We start from the raw sequence: 25,761 nt of genomic DNA on the forward strand, positions 1-25,761 counted from the left end.
CATTTTTCCCTATAATATCATTCCAGATAATACAGATTAACAAAAAGTTTCACCCAATACAGAATAAATAATAATATGAAAATATTTTTAGTTTTATACTTTGAGGTGTAACTGACAAATAATATTATATTCATGTTAAATGACTATGGTAATTTGGTTTATGTGGACTTCCTGCAATGCCTTCTAAAATCAAGCTAACTGGTATATTGGGAACTTCACATAGTTACCATTGGATGTGTATATGTTTATGGCATTTGATGAAAATACCTCTCTTAATTTGCAACCCAGGTTTTTCAATAAAAATAATTTGCTCTTAGTTTTCCATGAACTGGAAGCAGTGTTATATTTGATCTGATAATAACAATCTGCTAGTCACTGACACTTAACAGTGAATCAGTCAATTAGTGTTGGAGATGAATTTTATTTACCAGATATCAAATTCTCACAAAAGAGTTTATGTGTCAGTATGTGGCATCTATTTTAAGCTCACTAAGTCTCTAAAAGTCCTCAGTGAAATCTAACCCTGACAAGTTAGTATTGGAGATGCAATATACACCATGGCCAGAAGGGAATGATAGTAGAAACAGATGGTGGCTTGTCATACTGCCTCCACAGTCAGAAAGCAGAGAAAAATGACTACTAGTTTTCAGTATGCTTTGTATCCTAGCATAAGTAATGGTGATAGCAGATTTTTTTACAACCATAATTAACCTTATCTAGATAACGCTTCCAAGGCATGCTCACAATTTTGTTTCCTAGATGATATTAGTCTCCATCAAGCTATCAATCAATAGCAAATACTGTATCCCTATCTCTTGTCAACATTACAGTCAATCATAATCACTTACTTATAAGCTGTTATCTTCTACTTTTTGACTCTATAGTTACATAGCTGCCTTATAATGCAAAATCCATTTAGTCTACCATCAAAATAACCAAATAACCACATTCTTTAACATTTAATACATTTCTAAAGTTTAAGGGTCAAGTTTCTTCTGAGACTCCGGCAGGTGACTTCTTAAATATGAACTCAGTAGTAATCAAGGCTTCATCTTCAGAGTTTTATACAATGACTTCTCAAGGCCTCCTTGCAAGCACTCTAGCCCTTCCACATAGTGTCCAGTCTCAGTAGCTCTCTGAAAGCATAGCCCAAGACTCACTGACTCTTCAATCTTACCTTGTCCGTGCCTACCAAGACAGTACAACAACAACAACTAGTGAAGATTCCTGTGCCATCTGGAGATGTAGCCTGCTCCCCCATAGGGACTACAATCCCATAGGCCTTTGTATGTCTTACATTGTGATCCTGAGAAAGCATTTCCCTAGGAGGTTACGTTTGAAAAGGGAATTATTTCCTAGGGATTCTCAGTTCAGGTTCTCTCCTTTCAGACAAATGAATTTTGATTTTCCCAAGATAGATCCATTCATGGATGGAATTGTACCCTCTGGGCATCATTCCTATTGTCTACATTTAAACTTGGTTCTGATTTTTTTTCCTCACCAGACATCCAACTGTGGTCTCTGGGAGTTTCATGTTTTCTTGCTGGTATATACTTGACTTTAACTAGATACCTAACAACGTTACTTCTTACTGGTTTCAAGTTGCATCTAAAAAGATTATATCTACATTAATATGTCATTTCTTCCTGTTCTGTCTTGAATTTACCCTACAATTAGAGCATTAAGGGGACTTTAAAGAAAACTAAACTGTTTGACTAGCTTTTGCTATTTTAAGTGCAGGAGCTTCCCCCAACTCCTGGCTCTTTTCTTGTACCTGCAGTAAACACTAGTGCAAATGCAGTTTTGTTTGCTTTTCTAATCCATCACAACATTGAAATTGCTTTGCTATAAAAATAACTTGTCAAACACCAGCAAGCATGGACCTCTGCTGCTCAAGTATGGCTTTTGGTAAGAAGAAAAGGAAGTGCTTTCTAGGACAATGTTGAGAAGAGGTGAAACAAACTTTAATAAAACTTTCTCTTCTCTGATTCCATGCCTGTGCATTGTCTTTTATGTCAAAGGCTGCTGAAAAAATGTCACTACAGTTTACATCAGGCTTAGGTATATCAAAGATTTTTTCTTCTGCTTTTATGATAGCTCTTTTGATATAGGTTATTCTTTCTTTTATATTCTAAGGTTTTATATAAAAAGGCAGCTAAGTTGAATGAGCATCATTGCCATCAGAAGAAAGGTTATTGGAAATAGAAATATTAGACATTATCCAGTATTTACTGTAATACAAAAGTAGCTTAGCAAAATCTTCAGGGAATCACCAGCTTTATCTAGTCTTCAGTTCTCAGAAGTAGAGTTTCAAATGCTACTAGAAATGTTTAAATTAAAATTGACTTTGATTTTCTATTTTCATCCAATTTAACCTTTTCCTTCAAAAAGGTATCTTAAAATTGAAATAAACCCAGGTGGTGGTAGTGGTGCATGCCTTTAGTTCCAACATTCAGGAGGCAGAGGCAGGTGGGTCTCTGAGTTTGAGGCAAGCCTGGTCTATAGAGAGAGTGACAGGACTGCCAGGGCTACACAGAGAAACTCAGTCTAGAACCTGCAGTATCCTCCCAACCAAAAACAGAAAAGAAGATATTGGTATAAAATAATACTATAAAAAATGATGTTTTTTCAAAACATTAAATCATTTAATGCTACAAAAGTATTAATGCATTTATTTTAACAAATGTTAGAATTTGTAAATTAATTATATTTTAGATTTCAAGATTTTAACAAATTTAGTGAGAAAAAAATTATATAACAAAATTTCAACCATTTTATTATTCACTTTATTAAGTATATATATTATAAAAGTAATGCAATTATGAAAATTCAGATTATTTTAACTATCAGAATAAATGTACATGTATATGAGATGCATAATTTATATTTTTAATTTTATAATAGTTTTAATTTATCAAAAAAGTACATAGATATTTTATAAACACCACTTCCTTGGAAACACACCTGCTCTAATAGTAGTTTTATAAGAATTTTAAAATCCTGCCCAATTAGTTTTTAAAATGATGCACCACTCTACCACCACTCTTGTAATGTGTGGATGACCCACATTAGAAAAAAAATGCTTATAGTTGTAACCAATTTTTTTTAGCTGTTAGTCAAACAAGTTGGCAGAAAATATTTCACTGATGTTTCACTTTTACATTTCTGCTAGGGAAATCAACCTTTATTTAGAGGGAACTTCTCAGCTTAATTTTCCGTGAAAACTATGCTCAATAAATTCACTGTTTAGGATGAAGCAAAAAATGTACAGTCACATTAACAATTAGAATTTTCTAAAAGGTATTTCAAATTGTGCATTGGAAAACAGCTTCATGAGCCTATCATGACCTATTCAATTAATTCATGAAACACTGTCACATCACAATGCTCAACATGATCCTCATAATAATTTACTCATCTGAAAATACGAGCAACAACATTAGGGGGGGTCATTATTCAAATTCCTAATATTTGTATATGCAGTTCATCATTTTTTTTCTTCAACATATAACAAATGAAATTTCTTACTATCTCACCTTGAAGACTGTGACCTGCTCTCTCTCTCTCTTATACAACACAGAATAAATCATGTAAGGAGTCTGGAATCCACAGATTTTGTGGGTAGTTTCATGGCTCTTACTATATCAATTTATGCATTACAACTTAGAACTGTTTAATAAAAACAATCATACCACTTTTATTTTTCCATATATTAGTTCGTTGACTTTCATAGTTTGTATTCAACCAACTAAGTAGAATCCTTTCAGAATTTGAATATATGTTGCTGGATGCGAAACAAGGGTTGATTTTTGATTTATTTTCCCCATGTATGACCGGCATAGAACTGAAAGAATGTGGTGTCACTCGAGATAGAACTGTAACCTGGAATTTCAAAAGAAATAGTTAATAGAATCAGATGAAAATAAAATCATGTTTGAAAAGTTAATTATCCCAGGTATATTAGTAAGGGAAGACATCAGTATTTCTGGTTTAATGTACTCGCTCAGGAATAAAAGAAAAGATGAGAAATATGCCACTAATAGTAATGTTTAATCTTCAGCTTTTTTGCTTGCATACCATTTATATGGGGTTCCTTACTATGCAATTTATGACAAGATGCTTCTTAATTTAAAAAAAAAATGTATACTTGGCAAAAGATCTGTGAGAATACCAATTCATCAAAATGTGAATTTGGCATGATTTTCCTATTCTTACAGTTCACAGAACTTAAAATTTTGAATATCAAGAATTGTACACATCTGTATTAGTTACTTTTTGTTGTTATAACAAATTATATGAAAAGAACAATTTAAGAAAAAGGGCTTCATATTGTTTCAGTTTTATAGTTAAGAATGCATCTTATATGAAACATGATATAACTGCTCACATTGCAACCAGTCAGGAAGCAGACATAAATGAATGCTGGTACTCAAATTGCTTTCTTTTTAATTCCATTTTGGACCCTATCCTATGGAATGGTATTGACTTTATTTAGAGGGAACATCTCAGCTTAATTTTTCTAATCTAACTAGACATTCTCTCAAAGATATGTCCAGAGGTTTTCTTCTAGATCCTGTTGTAAATGTAATTTTTATTTGTCAAAAGTAACTGCTGTCTCAAAGTCTTCCCACTGAATAAGCTCACTGCTTCTGCTGACCTGCACTGAACAGAATGTACTCAGGAAAGAACACAACTCCACTGCTTTCAATTCACAGTACTGACTCCCAACTGACTCCACAATAACTGGATTCAACTCAACTGAATTCAACAGAACTGGCTGACTGCTTACTCTGTTCTTTTCTTAATCAGCTTTTTTCTTAAGAGTTGGGTGTATCTATTCTGTCTAATCTCTCTCTGGTCCATCACATTATCTGTCTCTCAATTAGATGGCATTGTTTGGGATTAAAGGTGTGTACTAAGGGTATGTCTGTATTCCAGCCAGAAGGGTTAAAGGTGCGTAGCATGTCTGCATTCTAGCTGGTTCACACAAACCTGTGTATCCATGTTGCTAGATTAAAAGTCCTCTATATCAATTTGACAGTCAATATTACCTATTATATCATACATTTTCATATTTTGTTAGTTGTTCACAGGGTCTCATGTATCTCAAACTGGTCTATAACTGGCTAGGTACACGAGGCTTGCCTTGCACTCCTGATTTTCATGCCTCTCCTTGAGAATATAGATGTGTGTGCCACTATGGCTGGTATATGTGTGTTTAAGGAAATAAACTGTACAAAACTGTAATTCGAATTTGATGTACTTTTATCTCATGCTGTTAATCAAAGTATAAAATATCACTCTCATTCACTATATGTTCCCTATCTCTAATAAGTAGAGAAATATAGCAGAGAGGTACTCAGAGTTGCACTTCACTGGGGAATTAAACCAGATTCTAGAAGCAACAATCTGAGATTTATTATTTTATGATGCATTTAGAGAGATACAACATATTTTCAATTATAGAACAACAAATGACTCAGTTCAACTGTTACATTATATATTCAGTACTACTTAAGTTCACAAATATATTCTAATAACATTCAGGAGTAGTTCTCTAATGTCTTGGATATGGAGAACAAAATCTGAGTGACATATGTTCTAGAGATATGGTTGCCCTGTTCACCTCCCCATTCTGAAAGATTTCTTCTGTGAACACTTGAAAACTGGCACTAACGGGAATGGTTTCCTGACAAAGAAGCACAAAGAGAAACTACTTCTGAAACAAACTCTTTGATACTTGTCTCAGAACCTGCTTCTGGGATAATCCAATCCAAGATACCTTTATATTCAGGAATATGAAACACAGCAAAAGGATTATGATTATCTTTATATCTCAAAGAGCTTCAATCAAAAAGTATGAGTGGCACCAAACAGTTCTTTCCTTTACAAATTAAAAACTATAATTTTTTTTCACCAAATAAATTTGGTATAGAATATTCAAATTTTATCTGACCAATGATGTGGTGAGAAAAGCAATCTACAAACATGAAATGCATTATTTTAGCATGCTTTTGAATTTCTGTGATAGAAATATAGCACATATTGGATCTTTATCTCTTTTATCTCAAATACCATATGCTTTAAAATGCAAATGAAAATATTGGAAATGGATTCCCAGTACTTTCTGGGGAATAACAAATGATGAATTACTTGACTATAGATGATATGATAAATGTTTGGGATCCATGATCTGAGCTACTTTAGAATTCGTCTATCAAATGTCACTTCTACTTTAGAAACAGAATAAGCTTTGCAAATGAACCTTGAATAGGTTCATAGATTTTATGATGGGATCACATGATCATTGTGGTATACACTAATACAGAAAGAGTGAAACCATATGCAGTCTATTTCTAAAGAAGTGTTTAAAAATTATCACTGCTGAAGTATCTTGCAATTTTTATTATACAACAGAATGATAGTTCATTAAGTATTCCGATATATAGAGAGAGATCTATATAAATGAAAGGAGTATAAACAGCAAAAGTCCTTAATTCACACAAATCAAAAACATTTTGAGGAAAATTATAATATCATTTAATATTAAAGACACAAAAGCATGAATTAATAGAATGAAATGTAAAGTATAGAGGACATAATGTCTTGTTAAATATGTCAGCTAATTCTCAAATGTAGGTGAAGTAATTTCAGAAATACATACTCACATCTTCCTACACTCATTTACATCATCATTTTTCTTAAAGGCCTAAATTATGAATAGGCATCGAAAAATTGACCTTTGATAGAACAGAGTCCTAGGCTATATAAAACAGTAGCACATAGAAGATTTATAAATAAGAACACAGAGAAATTTATCAAATATATATGTGTGTATATTTATATATACTTATACATACTTAATGCATATACATATACTTAATGCACACATATATTCATCACACCACGGACAAGTGCATTTCTAGTTCTATATGAATGTTGATGCTATATTTGCCTACTGCTTCTCATTAGCAGTACTGTTTGTATTAAATTTCCTTTGCACATAAATCAGAAGACAATATTTATAATTAAAATTTCAAAAAATATGTAGACATTTTAGGATAGTTTAAATGGATCTCTACCTATGTTAAGTGCACAAGGAGAATTAATATCTAGTTTATAAGCTTTCTTTTAGATATAAAAATATCTGATGGTTTAACACTGGTACAAAAGTAAATTAATAATTATAACTGGTACAAAAGTAAATCTATAGGACATCAAATTGAGAAAAAAAAAAGATAATTGAAACTCCAGATGAAGACTCTATATTAAACCACAAACTGAATTTAGAAAAATATTTAATCAGAAAGGCTGATCCATACATGAAATCATAGTACTAAGGACAGAAGGTAACAACCACAGTTGTGGATGATTCACTTCCCAATATTTCCATACAGAAGGAAAACATAAATTATTTGAACCATTGTGCTTTAATCCATTATAACATCATTAAGTTTTCCACAACTCATGTGAATGAATAAAAACAACAAAATAACAGCAAAATAGAGTGGAATTATTACCTTGTATATCTGAAGAAATACATCGGTCCATGCCCATTTACTCCAGGCTTCAAAATTATCCATATCTATATCAACAGAATAGTTTCTCTTAAGTGTGGAGACAGCCGTGCTTTTAGTGGATGTCTTTAAGGAATGAAATACAAAAGCATAAATGAAAATCCAAAGCAAATACTAGTATAAATTTTTAATTATGATATAGTATTTTTCACTTTCATAAAACATTCAGATGTACATTTTTATATTCGCCGAGATGTTTAATGCCATAAAAGCATTAAAACTATGCACACAGAGAATTTTTAGGGATAAAAGTTACCCATTTACATCACAGACTTATTCTCTTACTACATCTATTATTGCCATCTCCAGTAGAAGGGATGGAGAGGAAAACAATGTTCACCTGAACTGAGTTCAGAAAATCCACATAATTTTAAATAGCACACAAGAACTCAACTTAAGACCATAGTACAGGTACCTGACTCTTTTTAGTATATCAAATGGTAAGAAAGGGACTTCAGCACTAAAAATAACCTACATAAAAAATAATTCTCTCAGCAAGAGGTTTTCATAAAATACATTCCATACTTTGAGAAAACTATGTATTTCTTGTTTAATGTTTCTGCTCTCCCTTAATACTACAAAAAGGGAAGTACCAAGTCTCTGTAAAATTAAATATTGTTTTCTAGACAAAATAAATTTTTAGAATTTATATTTAAGGATAAAATTACATAGGTCTATGCATTTTCCTTTGTCAATACTCAGTGGCCACAACATGTGCATGAAGAATAGAGTTTGAATCCCAGCACCCACTTAATGTGGGGTAAGAGTAGTGTTCTGCCTTTACTACTACTGCCTAGAAGGAAGACTAGATAGTAGGAGTCACTAAAGCATTATTGTGGGCTAGAAAAGATGAATTAGCTCTGTTTAGGTTCAACTACGACAGCCTGACAGCCTATCTTAATCTGTAAGATAGAATGCAAAGTAGAAACTTCACATTACCCTTTGGCTTCTATATGCTTGGGTACACATGAGATTTCATACACATACACACTTGCACCCATACATATACAAACAGGCATACATGCATGCATGCATATCATACACATAAACCTGCAAGGAAAAGAAAGCCATTAATTCATTTTTTGCACAGAAATCTCATAAAAATTTTAATCAATGCCCTATCCCTTGTACGTACACACACACACACACAAACACACACACACACATACACACACACACACACTGTTAATATAGGCTTCAGCTTTAGGATATTTCAGATATAGAGTCTAAACTGGACTCATTTTTAAAAGAGCATATATTAATAAATTTACTGACTGTGTAGATTATTCCTAGCAATTATCTTACTGTAATTTCCAGCCACTTCTTATAATCTTTTGGTTCAAGCAAAAATTCTGGCAGCACATGAGAAATGCATCCGCCTTGAGCACTAAAAGAAAACCCCAAATTATAAAATTATTATAAACCTTTGATGTGACTTAAAATTAAATTATTTCAATAGTGTCATATTTGCTATGTTAGTTGCATAATTATTTTAAAATCTCTTAATAATGAAATTATGCATGATATTACTTTTATAAAGTTTGATTAATAAGAAAGAACTTAATGTTTATATTCACACTTATCTATGTTCATATGTTGTCTGGATATGTAGTGGCTTATGATTTGTGTACTTTTAGTCAAGGCAATATTTTACTATTGTCCTAACAACTAGAATCTCAAAAACATCTATAAAATTCTTAAATGCAAAAATAAATTTCCTATGAGATCATTAGTCATCTAATTCAAATGAATGACTATCATCTGCTATGCCTAAAACTGTAATATAAGATATTAACAACTATTATTTTTCCAAATGGCATATTGAAATCTGAGGAATAGTTTATTGTATAAACTTGTGATAGTATACACTATGATGAATTTTAAATTATGCACATACATAACTGACTACATTCAACATATGAATATATACACATACTATTTGAACACTGTCAAATTTCAAAAGTAACTTAATCTGCCCTCTTTTGCATGGATGTCTATCAATAGAACTACCACACAAAAATCATGTACATTATGTTGAAAAGTGCTTTCTGGTGGAGATTTGGGTGTTACAGTTTAACTCATTTAGTGCACACAGAGAAGAAACATTATGCAGAACAGCATAAATGAACAACTCTAAAACTAATTCTCAATACAGGATATACTTTCAGCAGTTTAGTCCTGTGGTTACAGAGAAGTGAGAAAAATAAACAGGAAAAGAGGTTTAAGATGGCACTGAAAAGTAAAAGCTTGACTCTCTTACTAATGAATCATAATAGAAATGTGAGGAAGGGAACTGTGAAACTGAAGTTGTCAGCATAGTGCTAGAGTTCTTCAATGCTGTATGGCTCTGCACTAGTACACACTAATACAAGAAGAAAAAATTCAACATATATTCTTGAGGTTTTTTTAGCCAACTCTTACTCTATGTATATTATGCCTAGAAACTGGCATCAAATTTAAATTACTACAGTGTTACATAAAGAATTTTTCCAAGCCAGGCAGTGGTGGCGCACACCTTTGATCCCAGCACTTGGGAGGCAGAGGCAGGCGGATTTCTGAGTTCGAGGCCAGCCTGGTCTACAGAGTGAGTTCCAGGACAGCCAGGGCTATACAGAGAAACTCTGTCTCAAAACACCAAAAAAAAAAAAATTCCCTTTATAACATTACTCATTAACAGAAATGACCAACCTGAGGCAAAAATAAGAATTGCAGTACATATAAGTCCTATTAAATTCAAATCTTGTGAAATAGTTTCAGATTCAAACAAAAGACAACTCTCAGAGATATATGTAGAAACTAGAATAGTTCTTTGTGACTAAAGCAATGCAGTATTTCAGAAGCAACTTATCATTTATAACAAAGGCTATTCACAGGTTAATGAAACAGAGGACCAATTAAATGTGAACTTCTCAAGAAGGAAGATAACCTTTTTTGAGTGTCCTATTGTCCAGCAGAATATAGCTGTGTAAAAGTTGAGGATGATTAATATATTGTTGATACTAATATTCACGTGTTTTTCATTTTGACTATTTTTCAAGGCTGATTTTTATGACTTCACAGTCATTATGTTTATGTCTCACCAATAAATTTTATGTCTACTTTTTCCTCATATAGAAAATTATATTTAAGGACTCATTTAGTTATACTTTTACATAGATTTACTGCTTGAGTATTCTAAGTTCACAATTTGAAACTCAAAATAATAAATATAATCATTTAATCAATTCTAATCAGAGTCTTCAAACACTCAGGTCTTTAAAATTCTACCTTAATCTCTAAACATGACTCATGTAACCACTAAATAGGTTCTTACCTATGCAAAAGTCCTTATCCACTGAGTTATCAAGTGAGGCAAATAGCATTTACAGTTACAATAAGATTCTGAATTTTAATACATTTGTTTCCTTGATAAGAAATATGTGCATATCTTGGATTACTGGCCCAATTTTATTAACCATGCTGCCACTTTCAAAATATTAAGTAATTTTATCACAATCAAGATATCCTAACAGGCATGTATTTGCTGATAAAGAGCAAATAAATCTGAATGGCTTGGCTTTAATGCCAAAATCATTCTCCCATACCTGCAAGGCTCACATCATAAAATGTCAAAACAAAAATGACCAATGTTAATGTCAACGCTTCTCGGAAATAATGCAATCATCACAAGTGCCATGGAGCTAAGTATTTAAACCTTCTTTTGCACCAAGTGAATAGTCTATTAATTTATATAAATGTCATTTTTAAGCACATGTATCTAAAAGTTGCCTTATTTAAATAGTGAGTTTACTTTACTAAATTAGTCCATTGAAGATTTAAAGTAGAAAACGGCAAATTAAAAGAAAAAAACATAATATTTTTTTAAAAAAAATGTTAACATTATAATAAAGTTCCCAATATCTTATAATGTCTCAATCTCTTATAAGGACAAAAGTCCTACCTGTGTCTCTAGCCTCATTTAACTTGGAGATCTTTTGTCTATAAACTGTCATCACAGGACTTAATATTCTAGCACAGGAATTTTAAGCAGGACACAATTCAGTGCATAAACGTAAAGTTAAAATTATTTACACAATTGTAATTTTGTTATTTTCTATAACTGATTTAATTTTCCCATTCTTACTTTGACTTCATTTAAAGCAGTAGTTTTCAATCTATGGTTCATGAGCCCTTTGGGGGTTTCATATCCAATATTTACATTACTATTCATAACAGTAGAAAATTACAGTTATGAAATAGCAACAAAATAATTGTATGGTTCTGTGTCACCACAGCATAAAGAACTGTACTGCAGGACTGTAACATTAGGAGGGTTTAGAACCACAGATTTAGAGAGTTAGAGAAAAAAATGAAACCTTTAAAACATATAAGCAGCATTTGGTTAAAGTCATATATCTTTGTGAATCTATTTTGTCAGTGGAAAAATCTCCTATTTTCAGATCTGTTATTAGCACCACTAATGAAACATGGCTTAAGGGAAGAGTTAGTAAAGACTCAATTTCAACTACAGGCATCCTTAAATTTGCCATATCATGTAAAGCCACATACACACACTTTCATGTTTCCAAAGAATTATTTTTTTTCTAAAGGTGATGTTGTGTTTTAAATAGGTAAACACACCCAAGACTGTGAATGCTTGGACCATAGGGAGTGGCGCTATTAGGAGGTGTGGCCTTTTTCAAGTAGGCATGTCATTGTTGGGGTAGGCTTTGAGGTCTCTTATGCTCAATCTCCACCATGTGTGGAACACAGTCTCCTTCTGCTGCCTTTTGATCAAGATGTAGAACTCTCAGCTACTTCTCCAATATCATCTGTGTCTCGATGCTGCCATGCTTCCTGCCTTGATGATAATGAACTAAACCTCTGAACCTGTAAGCTAGTGCTAATTAAATGTTTGCCTTTATAAGAGTTGCCTTAGTCATGGTGTCTCTTCACAACAATAAAACCCAAACTAAGAGAGAAGGGTTACCAAATTATCTCAGGTCTCTTAGAATCTAGATCTGTCATGCATTTGCACTTAAATGAGACAGGAGTAGTGTACTCATATGTATCTATGTGCACGTGTAAGTCCATGATAGTTCTTAATCTTTTAAACATTTTTTTAATTTCATAAATGTTTACAAAGTGTCTTGATAACAAATACTCCACATTCTACCCTCTCTTTCTCCTAGGTATTCTTCCAAATACATTCTATTTGCGTTTTCATGTGCTCTTTCCTTTTTTTAACATACCGAGTTCAATCAATGGTGTAGTCATGAACCTGTGGATTGAGTCAATCGACTGGAGCATGAGCAATCTACCAGAACACACTTTTCTGAGGAAAATCTTCTTTCCCCGGAAGTTATATGAAGACTTTTGATACTTCCCCTCACCTATGCCAGAATGTTGTCTGGTTTAATCTTGTACCTGTTATGCATGTAACCCCATCTGCTGAGTCATAGTCATATTATGAGTTAACATTCAACAGATGCTTAGACACTATGACATTGTACCTCTATGTCTGCAACATAGTTTTCAAGTAAGCACATGCTGCTTCTTTCAGAGAAGGGTAATTTGCATCCATTCTCTCAGCCATACCAAGAATCGAGAGATCCCCTATCACTAACTCAACTACTCCCCACTATTTACATAACCTGTTATTCATGGGGCAGGTTCAAAGTTAGGCACCCATCACTCCTCTGTATACTTGATAGTAAACTCTATAAAAGGCTGCCTAATTCTTTCTTGAACTTAGTCACTTTTTGAAAATTAGAAATGTCTAGCTCTGTCTCAAGCCATGAGACAATTAAGATTACTATGATAGAAAAAAACATAATAAATGTTTTTGCTCAGCATTATAACCAGCATTAACTGCAAGAGGCTTAAATTTCCCCATGTACATATTTTAAAAAGAACATTATTTCATTTGTATTCTTGCTCTAAGAGTCCTTGTTGTTTGCTCTTTATTTTTACTCATAATCGAGCAAACAAATATGTAACTATTTGCAAATGTATATATTTGCATAAACCTTATAAAATGATAATTTAGTGAAGTAGTAGCATAAAAGTGGAGTATACTCAGTATCTATGTGTTGAGATTTTAAGTAAACAAGAATGCTGAAAATGAAGGTAAAAGAATCAATATAAATTCACCAACCTTGTCTTCAGACTTCAAAATAACTGTACCTTTCCATTTTATGACAACCTATCAATTAACAGCTGTAGAGTAATACAGACCTCACAATAACATGAACCCTACACTTTATTAGAACTTATAGAATTTCTCTAGCCTTATGGTTTAATATTCACATCTTAACTATGAAAATCAGCAACCTGTAATATCTGTAAACTAAGATGATACTACAAGTAATCTAAGGATATTTTTAAGTTTCATTTTTTTAACCACTGGATTTACGACATACATGCCTTCAAAATAGGCCATAGAATAGGATCATTCATATCATCTTGCAACTTATAGCTAACCTAAATTAGCATCATAAATCTTGTGCATAACTGGGAGCAAATTGTTTTAACAAACCATCCTAATGATCTGGGTGCATGATAAAGTTTGAGTGGTAGTATATTAGGTTATGCACCCAAAAAGTTCATGGGATACTTACATTAACTAGTGTATACTTCACCACTACAATGTATATTACAATGTGTATAGCAAGAGATATTTAAGCTAAAGACCAATTATTATTTTTAGTCTGTCCATGTACTCACATGTCTATCCATTTATCAATTCAAGGAAGCCATGATTACATGTTTAATCTAGTATATCTTAGCTCTTACGTGATAAAGTCTAGAAGTGAAGCATGCTGTGAATGAAGTTGTATCACCCTTTCAACGTTATCCACAGGTAAGGACTGGTTTGAGTTAATTCCAGGTGGCAGTTTTCCACTCAAGTGAAGTATGACATCATAAATTGTCTTATTATATTTGGAAAAATCATACTGTCTGGAAAATTTCTTGGGTGGTGAGGATGTTGAATAGAATTGTATTTTCTGCACATCCCTATGAGTAAAAAGGAATAAGTGAACACGTCTCGTAATGTTATTTTTGACAGCAATAAATTCTAAAATGCAATTCATATGGCTACTGTTTGTAAGCACAAATTAACTTTTTAAATATTCCCGAAGATATTACACTATCTCTTTTACATATATACCACTAACACTGCAAATGACATGCTGAAGGAATGGATTGGAAACAGGCTGGGCTTGAAAAAAGACATTAAAGGTTGATTCCTGATCTTACTGCATGTAAATATGGAAAGTAACTTAAACTCTCTAGGTACAATCCTGCATTTCATAATCTAAATACGCTTTCCATAGTTTCCCATATAATATAAAATTTTAAATACATATCATACATTATCTCATTTATCTATTTGCCCCTCAGTTAGATGTCACTTTCAATCATGGCTGCTTCCTTCTATAAACTAACTCTACCTTCATTGTTAAGGGTTTACAGGTGTATTCTAAGGCTCTCTTTGTATATTAGCTAGTGGGATTAAAGGTGTGTCATTCCAGCTGGATCACCCAGACCTAGAAGGTCTTTGGATGTGATCCATTGCCAGAACAGCCAGGTTGCTAGATTAATATTTCTCTACAAATGTTGCATAGGAAAAGGAGAAAAAAATCAGTCAAGGTTAAATTAAAGAAAAAGGAAAGGGCATGTGATGGAACAGAAGAGAAAACCTCAAAAAATGAAGGAGGCCAGTGTGTTCTGTACAAAAGCATCATAGATAATTGAGTAAGATCAAAGAACATTACATCTACGTAAAGGTCACAGTCAAATATTATTTTATAGAATTTATGGCTCACTAAAAAGTTAATTTATAGCAAAACTATTATGTTGAAGAAGTACATATGAATCACAGAATTTATAATTTCATTATTTTGGCCTCACTATTCTCATAATAATTCATCAGTAAATTTATTCTCATAATAAATTAATTAAGTCTGTTTCATTGAATATGATTCAAATAAGCACACTATACTTTTGAAAAATACAAAATAAAAGAATTATAAAACATATAAATGTCACCTTCTTATTGTCTCAGGAATAGAAAGAGAATGGGGCCCTTCTGGCCAGCCGAAAAGACTGAACCACGTCTGAGCTGCATTCACAACCTTCTGAAAATAGTCAAAAGCCTTAGATCCTTCTTCAGGTGCAAAGAACTGCTGATTCTTCTCTTCATTTTCCAGATATTTAGCATATAATCTCTCTGCAATACTTTCATCTGAGTCAAATGGATCACGTGAAATTTCCATCCCTACAGTCCACATTTGTTATACAATCTTATTATTTGAACACTGAATCATGCTCTAGTTAACTCTACTTGTAATCCGTAAAATAAAACCTAATCAACATAATTTTCTATTATGTCCAAATATTTTATGTCTACTGTATTTTAAATTAAATAGTAATAACATTATCATTTTCAAATGTGCGTAATAGCTTAAAGTACATTTATTAAATATAGAAAAAGTGATGTTTTATACTTGTCAGAAAATATTCACAAATATTCCTCAAAATATGACTCTTTACTTTTGTTTAGATAATAAAAGCTTATTTATGTTTCTTTACTATTGCTTATTATATAATTAGACTTTACCTAAAAGAATTACAGAAACAAAATTTCTACTACATATTCAAAAGGTCTTTCTGAGTAATACCCAAATATAACAAAATATATTTTGTGTTATAGAAACTTTAGAGTATAAATTATTATACTGTATTTTGTTAAAAGTACTTTGCAATATAATCACAAAAAAACAGATTCACACTATTGAAGTTGTGTTTGTCCAATTGATAAAAATTAATTTTAAACATATGACATAGATCTATATAAAAATGTTTGAAGTTTATCCTAAATAATACCACACTCCCATATATACCTATGCTTACTACTTTGTAAGATAGGCAAATTGGAATCCAAATAGAACATCTATTGAAAACCATAAATCTGCAGTTCACAATATGCATACAGGAGGTACTTATAATGTTTAAAAAAGTTATAAGGGATCAACAGGATATCTAACATTTTAGTTAAATATAAAGAAATCAACTATTCTTAGGTTTTTGCAATCAGCTACTTAATTAATAAAAGTAGGAGATATAAATTTTGGCATATATAATACTAATGAGGCACTAAGAATACTATAAATGTAGAGAATGTCTATTGATAGTCATTAAAAACTTACCCAGAGCATATGACCCACTATGACTTTGATAAACCCGTATAATTTTTAATGAATTTATTGTTTGAAATACCTATGTTTTGATATTAAGAAGATTATATCATTGACTAGATTTAATAAGCACATTATACATTTTCACATACCAACAAATAGGTTCCCACATGTAATTTCAGCATCATTAAACTTGGGAACAAGAGATCCTCTTTTCACTAAATGAGAAGCAAGTGATTTTGAATCCCTACGTGGAACCACCGGAATCAGAAAACTGCCCCTAGGCTTTGTAATATTTCCTTGTTTATCTACAAATGACAAGTTAGAGCATAGTTAGCCAGAGAAATATTTGTAAATTTAATATCATGGTATCTAACTTATATTTCATAATTCACATAAAAAGGTAAAAGAAGGTCTAACTATCAATTCTATTATCACATGAGTTGACAAATTAAAATGGCACAAATGGTGGTGTAGTTCTCTAATGAAATTTATTTGATAAGACAACTGTCATATTATTAGAAAAATGAGCAATATTAACTTTAGAACAAAATATGTAAAACATTTTAAATCTTGCTATATCAAGTAATTGAAATTATCACATAAAAGACATAAAAGGATTGCTGACACAAATACTTATTCCTAGATGATAATCAAAAATGAACTCACTTCTTGTTCATGAGTTGATACCAGTTTGAAGATTTAAAACCTTATTCCAACTTGGACTGCTATAAACTTTAGAGTTTTCAACTCACAGAATATATTTAACTAACTTAATAAAAAGAACAACAATATCAACCAACCAGACCCCCAGAGCTCTCAGAAATGCAACTACCAATCAAAGACTACACAAGGAGGGGCCCATGGCGCCAGATACATTTGTAGCAGAGGATAGCCCTTATCTGGGCATCAATGGTAGGGGATTCCCTTGGTCCTTTGGAGGCTTGATGCTCCAGGGTAAAGGAATCCTAGGGCAGTGAGGCAGGAGTGAGTGGGTAGATGGGTGGTGGAGCACCCTTATAGAAGCAGTGAGGAGGTGGGATGGGATAGGAGGTTTGCTGAGATGAAACCTGGAAGGAGGATAGCTTTTGAAATGTAAATAAATAAAATAACTAATAAAAAATAAAAACACATAAAACTCAAATATTGTAAATGGTTGCAATATGTCATATACACAAATACATATATATGCATATTCTGTCAGAAAGCAAAATTCTACAGTTGAAAAAAATTGAAGTTTGGCTGGAGAGATGGCTAAGAGCTACTCTTTCCTAAGTTCAATTCCCAGCAACTACATGGTGCTCATGACCATCTATAATGATATCTGGTGCTCTCTTCTTGCCTGCTGGCATAGATGCAAGCAGAAAACTGTATATATAATAATTAAAAAAAAATGAAGTCGTAGGTTTACCAGGACTACTTTGTAGCCCCTAAACGCTGGATATCTTTCATACATAGTATCTGAAAAGAATTTTCTCTAAACATAAGAAAACAGAAACCCTTAGGTCACTGTGAGAATTTCTTTAAATGCAGTTTCAAATATTAATAGGCTGGGATACACTACATATCCTCCTAATATTTTTAGAGCAAAATCATTCATAATTTGTCATAGAAATTTTACCTAATATGTCTCATGGGCACTTGGAGTCTTATTCTCTCTCTCTCTCTCTCTCTCTCTCTCTCTCTCTCTTTCTCTCTCTAACTCTATAATACCAATTAGACTATTCTAGAAATATCTTTAAAACTCAATTTTGTGATAGTTAGAATATACTACTTGACATATAACCCATGTTTAATGGTAAGATGAAGATAAAAATGTTTTCTTAGAGTTTTAGAATTTAAATCACCCATTATGTAATATAGGAAAAATATATTTTTATCAATCATATACTATGTGAAACATTCTGGACAAAAGACTGAAAAGGGAAATTGGTTCCAATTTCAAATATTTTATAAATGTCAGAAAGGAATGGAGATATGAAGCTTGAGAAGTTAAAATTAAGCATGGAGCAGAAGAATGTCAGTTATGAGAGTATTGAAGATGAATGAAAATCCCATACACATAAAGGCAGGGCTCTTTCTTGGTACATAGCTATATAGTGACTAATGTAGATAATTTTCAAATCATCAAAAAGATACCAAAAAAGAACCATCTGTAGAGTAGAATCTTACTATGACTTAGACATAGAAGATAATATGTCCCAAAATGAGAATGAAGCCATTATCTGAGCTGTAAGACAAGGGACCTTGTTGGTTTCATCCTACCAGTAATGTTTGTTTATGTAAAGATTCTAATTTTAAGTATTTTTATAGATAATAAGTTTCAATTATGGTATTTTTACACATGCAGCAAATTTATTTTTATCCTATTTGCCCTCATTATCTTCTCTTTATCCTCTTTGTTGATCCCCTTCTTCATCTAAGTTAGCTTCCTTTACACTTTTATGCTTTTGGTTTTTGTTTCCTTGTGTTTTTTCCCCCAAAGGATTTGATTGGAACTGCTAACAAGACCCCATGTTCCTCCTCCAACAATCACTAACTTCCTATAGACTAACAGGGAGGAGTTTGGCCTCATTAGCAACCATTGAAAACTTCTGCAACCATTGAGATAGCCTTGAATTTGCAATCATAATGCCTCACTCTCCTAGTGCTAGTATTAAGGTTAAATACCACTATGCTCAAAGTAAAGAAAGGTCTATTTGTTTGTATTTGTGAGGGAGTGTGTCTGGGCTTCTGTGGCTCCTTGGAGGGGGCTGAAGAAAACATTGGAACTGTAAGAGCTATATTTATAAAAAGTCATGAGTTGATAACAGAACTTGGGACATCTGAAGAACAGCAAATGTTTGTAACTGATAAACTGTGTCTCCACTACCACTGTGGAAAGTTTCTATGTATCGTTATTAAAAATAAATTGCAATTAATAAACATAACTCTCACCAGGGTGTGAATCATGGTTTCTGAATGGGAGGAGCATTGCAAGAGGCATAGTATACATTAAAATCTTGCTTTGACTTCATGAAAACATAATCGTATTATGAATTAAGCAGCAACAGTTAGGAAAGAATTGAAAGAATTCGAAAGATATTTGGAGGTTAAATAATACAAACCACTGATCATGTAGTGTGAGAGAGAAAATGCCATTAAGGATAGTGGCCAGATTTCTGAATTGGACATCAGATGGAATTTAGATACATCTGCAGAAATAGGGAGCCCAGAAAATGTGAATGTTTGAGAAAGATGAGTTTTATTGTTGTCCTGTAATTTTTGTTGTGTCTTAGGAAATACAAAGAGAAACACCATGTAGGTATTTGAATTCTGAATTCCTAAGTCTTTGATTAAAGGTTGAAGATATGAATTAAAGTAAAATGGACTTTTGATTTACACATGAAATTAAAAAGTACAGACAGAGGAGAAAATTTTCACTAAATACGTCAGAGGGAACATTTAGAGTGATTAAAGCAGACCCATAGAAATCTGCCACTAAGAAAGTTTGAAAATGGAGTGAGACAGACATGGAGGATAATTGACAGTCTTAGCTGTGTTCAACATGAAGTACTGCTTCCTGCTGACTTCAAACATTTCTTTTCTTAGCTGGAGGAAAAGAATTTTAATCACTCATTGTTCTTTGTAAATTTTCCTCCTACCTCTGGAAAACTAAGTGTTTTGTTTGACTTTGTTTGAAATGGGTGACCTGAAATGGCCATTTTTTCTTTGGAGTTTTCCTGAGAAAACACAATTTCCATTCTCCTTCTTGAGATCTTCAACTATAGCAGGTAGGTTGGAGGCAAAAATTGCCTGAAAAATGTACCAAAGCTTATGTAGTATAGTATTGACCATGGGTAGTAGGAAGTAAAGAAACAACTTAAGCTAGAAAAGAATAGTGGCTTCTGGTCATGTTACTTGAATAAAAGGAGAAATTATTGATGCTGATACATGCATAATATTTGGAACTTATGTGTAGTATTATTGAGTGATGGTCTGTTTGTTGTTGTTCTTTATTTTTCTGAAAAGTCATAAAGTATCGAATAGTACAAAGTATCCTTCATAAGTTTGATTAACAGTTGAAGAGACAAGTGGATAATACGAGTGATTAAAATAGAAAAAAAAGGCTAACTTTGAACTATAATATATGGACTTGACAGGGTACAGTTAAGAATTCTACCCTTCCTATTACACTACTAAGCATTTGCAACATTATACTCAAACAATGCAGTTTATCATTTGACAAGGTTAACACAAGTATCCCTGTAATTTCTGTAAGTGTGTGCAAAGATCCAATATTTCAACTGTCTTACACATGAAACTCAATCCCCTATTTGTGCATCTTCATATATGCTGTCAAATTTATGAAATAAATGACATTGTCAGATTCTATTATTAATAACAAAGATAGCTCTGGGAAACCATAAATGTTTAATTGACATATATTAAATAATTGTATCCAGAAGCGAACTGCCAAACCCAGCACTTTGTACAAGTTATACAATTGTTCTACCATTATACGACATACCTTGTTGTTAATTTTAAATTCGCTATTTTTTCATTATAAATAACATATTTTAGTTTTATAATAAAAGTAAAATAAAAGGGAATATAAAAGTAGTGTTGCTTTGCACTTGAGCAATAATACATCAATATCTATCTGATGAAAGCTATAAACTAGTTCTCAGTGACTTCTCAAGGTGTCAATCAGACACTCTGATTCTAATTTCATTTGTTGTTTGCTTCATTTTATTATCATTATCATTATTATTATCATCATCATCATTGTTGACATCCCAAATGCTACTGCCTCAACAACGGGGGCAGAGGTTCTCCATATGTGCAGTCTTGTTTAGATATTAAATTAGTAAGAATCTGCACAAAGAGAAAATGCAATCAGCCATAAACAACTCACCATTCTTTAAAACAACTCTCTGCTTGTCCAAATTAACTGCCAAATATAGATAAATAGTAAGAATACAATTTTCTGATGTTGCAGTAACTGGAAGTGAGAACCTAAAAAGAAAAAAAATATATCAATAAACTGATCATTCACATGTAGCTAAGACAATAAAGTATTTCTAATTATTTTAAATGACTTTAATGCTTAAAACTCAAATTATTAATCATCTGCTTGCTTCTTTTTCTCTTGTTTTTAGTAACCACTAAGAATATCTTGAAAGTTTATAAATTTAAATTTTCAATAGTTTACAAGCTTCACTTATAAAATTCACTCCAGAAAAGTGATGATTAACTCTGCAGATACAAATCACAGATTCAAATCACTTTTTCAACCAGTACAGACATTCTAAAAAGTAGAATTACCATAGCACACTACTATCCAACCTCAATATACTCTACACAGCATTCTACACCAACACATCAAGGAGATACTGTCATATCCATATTTATTGCTTTACTTGTTTCTGACAGCAAAGATACTGAACAGAAAAAAAAAAGGATATCTGTCCTCACTTGCAAATATATACATATATATGTATATATATACATACATACACACACAGTATATATAGATATACTGTGTGTGTGTGTATGTGTGTATGTGTGTGTGTGTGAGAGAGAGAGAGACAAACAGAGAGAGAAACAGAGACAGAGAAAGAGACAGTGAAAGAAAGAGAGACTTTGGAAATAGGAAACTGGGAAATGAAAGGAGACCAGTGGCAAAAAGGAAGGAGATGGGTCAAAAAAAGTAAGGTACGAAGAATGAATATGGCCAAAATACATGATACAACTAAAAGATAATTATCTTCTTAAAACTGAAAACTACTGATAATAATTATGAGCCAATCAAAAAGAGACAAACAAAAGTCCACGCCTTTTGGAATTAGATTTTAAATAAACACAGTTAATGTACTCACAGTAATAATCTTCTAAATTAAATAGCATTAAGACATCAACATCATAATCATCATCATCATCATTAGCATCACCATCATGCTATGATGGAAACAACATTGATAATTTTTATTTAAAATTATTAAAATTATAGAAAGGAAACAACACTTTGCAGCAACTGTGGATGTTCTTTTGTGATCTAATGCACTGAGATACCATGAACTGGTATTTTGTTACTACCTTCTTGGTAGACATTCTATTACAGGCACTTAAAATCAGAGCTAAAATCAGAACATAGGAGTTATTCTTAGAGTAAGGTTCATAATCTACACTGTATGGGATCTTTAAAGCCCTGGTCCCTGCCTCAAGAAAATCATAGACATAATAAAAATAGAACAGTTTCTATGGTTTACTTCTTTTCCAGAATCGCAGATTAAGGCTCAGACTTTTACTTTATACTTCATAGCCACTGTATTTGGATTCTTCTAGCACCTTATTTTTTATGGGAACATTTACTTAATATACAAAAATAACTATTTGTGGACACTGCTACCAAAGTACATGAAAAAACAAACTGAAACATTATAATTAAAAAAAATAGTTAAAAACAAGTTTTGTTCCAAGGACAAAATTGGAATACATACACTCTTTCCATTTTCCTATTTTAAAACAAGCTTCTTGAAGACTATAAAGAAAAGTCAGTGTCTGCAAGGATAAATACAGGTAATAGTAAAAATATGTAGTTAATTGCACCCATCCCAGCGGAATATAGAAATAAGATATGTAGCACAGAAAGACAGACACTTTATTCATTTGTAAGATTATACATAGATTAAAATATAAAGAAAATTTGCTTTTGAAATTAGTATTATCATATATTTTTATATGCACTTTGAAATAATGAACCTAACGGTGCATTGTATGTGGACTATGGAAATATTTATAGATTTCCTATTGTCAAATCAGATACAAGTAGCAGGTGTTATTAAAAAAATTCTGAAAATGCTCATTGTTACACAAACAGTAAAATGAAATGTCACTGAGCCATAATCGGTTTCAACTCAAATCCAGAAATCAAATGACAACCTTGGTATTCCAGTAACTGAAAATGTTTCTACTGGACAATAATCAATGTTAGATATTCGAGGAGACAAGACTGATGATGTGACCTAGTATGATCATGTAAGTAAGGAAATGGATAAATACTATTGTGATGTGAAAAAAAATGTTTCCCAGTATCAATAACTCTGAATTTGTTTATTTATGCTGGTATCCATCAGATATTTTCATTTCATTTTATAGTAATATTTAAATATATAATTTACATCCCATAGAATCCACTTGTTGAGATATAGATTTAAGTGTATTTTAATAAGGTCACATAATCCACAACCTCTATTATTACTTAATTTTAGAATACTGTTGGCATCTTTAAATCACAAAAGAGAAGTAACAACCACATTAAATTAATGTGGTTGATACTCTTACTAGCTACCATCTGATTTTTATCTCTATTAATTTATCTATTGTAGACACTTCTGTTAGGAAGTTAATAAGAAATATATGGATGAATTTTTAAGACTATGTGGAAATCCCTTTCCTTAGGAGACTTTAATATTTTTCAATTGAATTATAGACCCACCTAATATTCATAAAATAAGACTGGAAACATCTTATAACTTATAACTCAACACTACAGTTACATTTTATCTCGATTTATCTATAATTAGTGAGGTTTGAAAACTCTTATGCTTGTTGCCCGCAATATCTTTAAGGAAGTAATGTTGAAGCTTCCTGTTAAATTTCTGAAATAAATGTCCAATAAGTATAAAGTAACTATCATGATCTGACAAAAATACCAAGCATAATGTTAAACAGTATGATATCCTTTTATATTTATCAGACTTACTATGTTCCATCCACATCAGAACTAGTTCAAGGGAGGGAAATTCCCAAAGCAGGAGAAACAAGATGGGGGAATGAGAAATAGGAGAGAGAGGGAAGAGGTGGGAGAGAGAGAGAGAGAGAGAGAGAGACAGACAGACAGACAGACAGACAGACAGACACACAGACACACAGACAGACAGAGACAGAGAGACAGAGAGAGAGAGACAGAGAGAGAAAGACAGAGAGAGAGAGAAAGACAGAGAGAGAGAGAAAGACCGAGAGAGAGAGAGAAAGACAGTGCGAAAGAGAAAGAGCTGAAATAGTCCTCTGAAAATACATTTTACTGTGAAAGCTACTACATTCAACATCACCATTACAAGTGTATGGATTATTCGCTATTTAAATACCTACATGAATGGGAAAATTTTTGATGATTCTATTTGTTCTAGAAGAATTTATTTCACAAACAAATACCCTTGATTAATATATCTGAAGTGGCATAGTCAAATCTATTTAAAATTCTTTTAAATTCAATCATAGCTAGCAAAATATATCACATGTAATCTTACTTACATATATATACTCATTAATAGTGCCTATTATAGATAATATTTTATATTATTTTGGCCAAGCACTAAGTCAAGGGAACTTTACTATGGGAGTTCTAATGTACATTTATACAGTAGAGATCATTCACAATGTTCTGAAGTAGAAGGATCTGTATTACAAGTATCATTGTCTTAATAATAAACATACATTGTTTGGATTTATTTAGTAAAAATGACAGAAGCTGTCCAAAAAGTCACAGAATGCCTTTCTACTCTATTTTTTTGCACAAAGTATGTGGAAAACTCATCATAGACATACTACATTATCTTAAAATAATTCATACTTATATATAAACTTATGTTTGTTTATAAATATGATTGTATTTACATAATTGAAAGTAATCTATGAAAGTATACCACATTTATAATACACAATACATATAGGTTTACAATGCAAAAAAATTAACTTTTAATATAGTTTTAAAACTCAGCACTGATTGAATATTTGTAAAGATTGATACCTTCCTTTTTTATTTACAAACTTAATATTCTTTACATGAAGCAATATTATAAAGAAATTTTGTAATTCTACTGAGGTAATTTTTCCTTAATCAGGTATTACAAATGGTTCAGAGGCTAGACATCCAGACAGTGTAGTAGAAAGTTGAAAGGGAGATGGATAGCTGTCTTAATCATTTGTAGGAGCTGTACAACCACCGTCTACTCAGAGCC

At 32.0% G+C, this 25,761-nt stretch overlaps 1 protein-coding gene across 1 annotated transcript in view; it reads right to left on the reverse strand.

The window, feature by feature from the left end:
- Cfap47 (cilia and flagella associated protein 47) overlaps positions 1-25,761 on the reverse strand; it is a 230,304-nt gene that overhangs the window by 132,313 nt on the left and 72,230 nt on the right. The window contains exons 27-33 of the mRNA XM_028769943.1: positions 21,654-21,754; positions 16,909-17,064; positions 15,609-15,837; positions 14,352-14,573; positions 8,883-8,964; positions 7,521-7,643; positions 3,693-3,882 (exon numbers count right to left, since the gene is read on the reverse strand). Coding sequence (XP_028625776.1) covers positions 3,693-3,882; positions 7,521-7,643; positions 8,883-8,964; positions 14,352-14,573; positions 15,609-15,837; positions 16,909-17,064; positions 21,654-21,754 — 1,103 coding nt within the window. The remainder of the gene's footprint in view (positions 1-3,692; positions 3,883-7,520; positions 7,644-8,882; positions 8,965-14,351; positions 14,574-15,608; positions 15,838-16,908; positions 17,065-21,653; positions 21,755-25,761) is intronic.

Source organism: Grammomys surdaster, unplaced genomic scaffold (genome assembly GCF_004785775.1).
Source record: "Grammomys surdaster isolate TR1022 unplaced genomic scaffold, NIH_TR_1.0 195, whole genome shotgun sequence".
NCBI lineage: Eukaryota > Metazoa > Chordata > Mammalia > Rodentia > Muridae > Grammomys > Grammomys surdaster.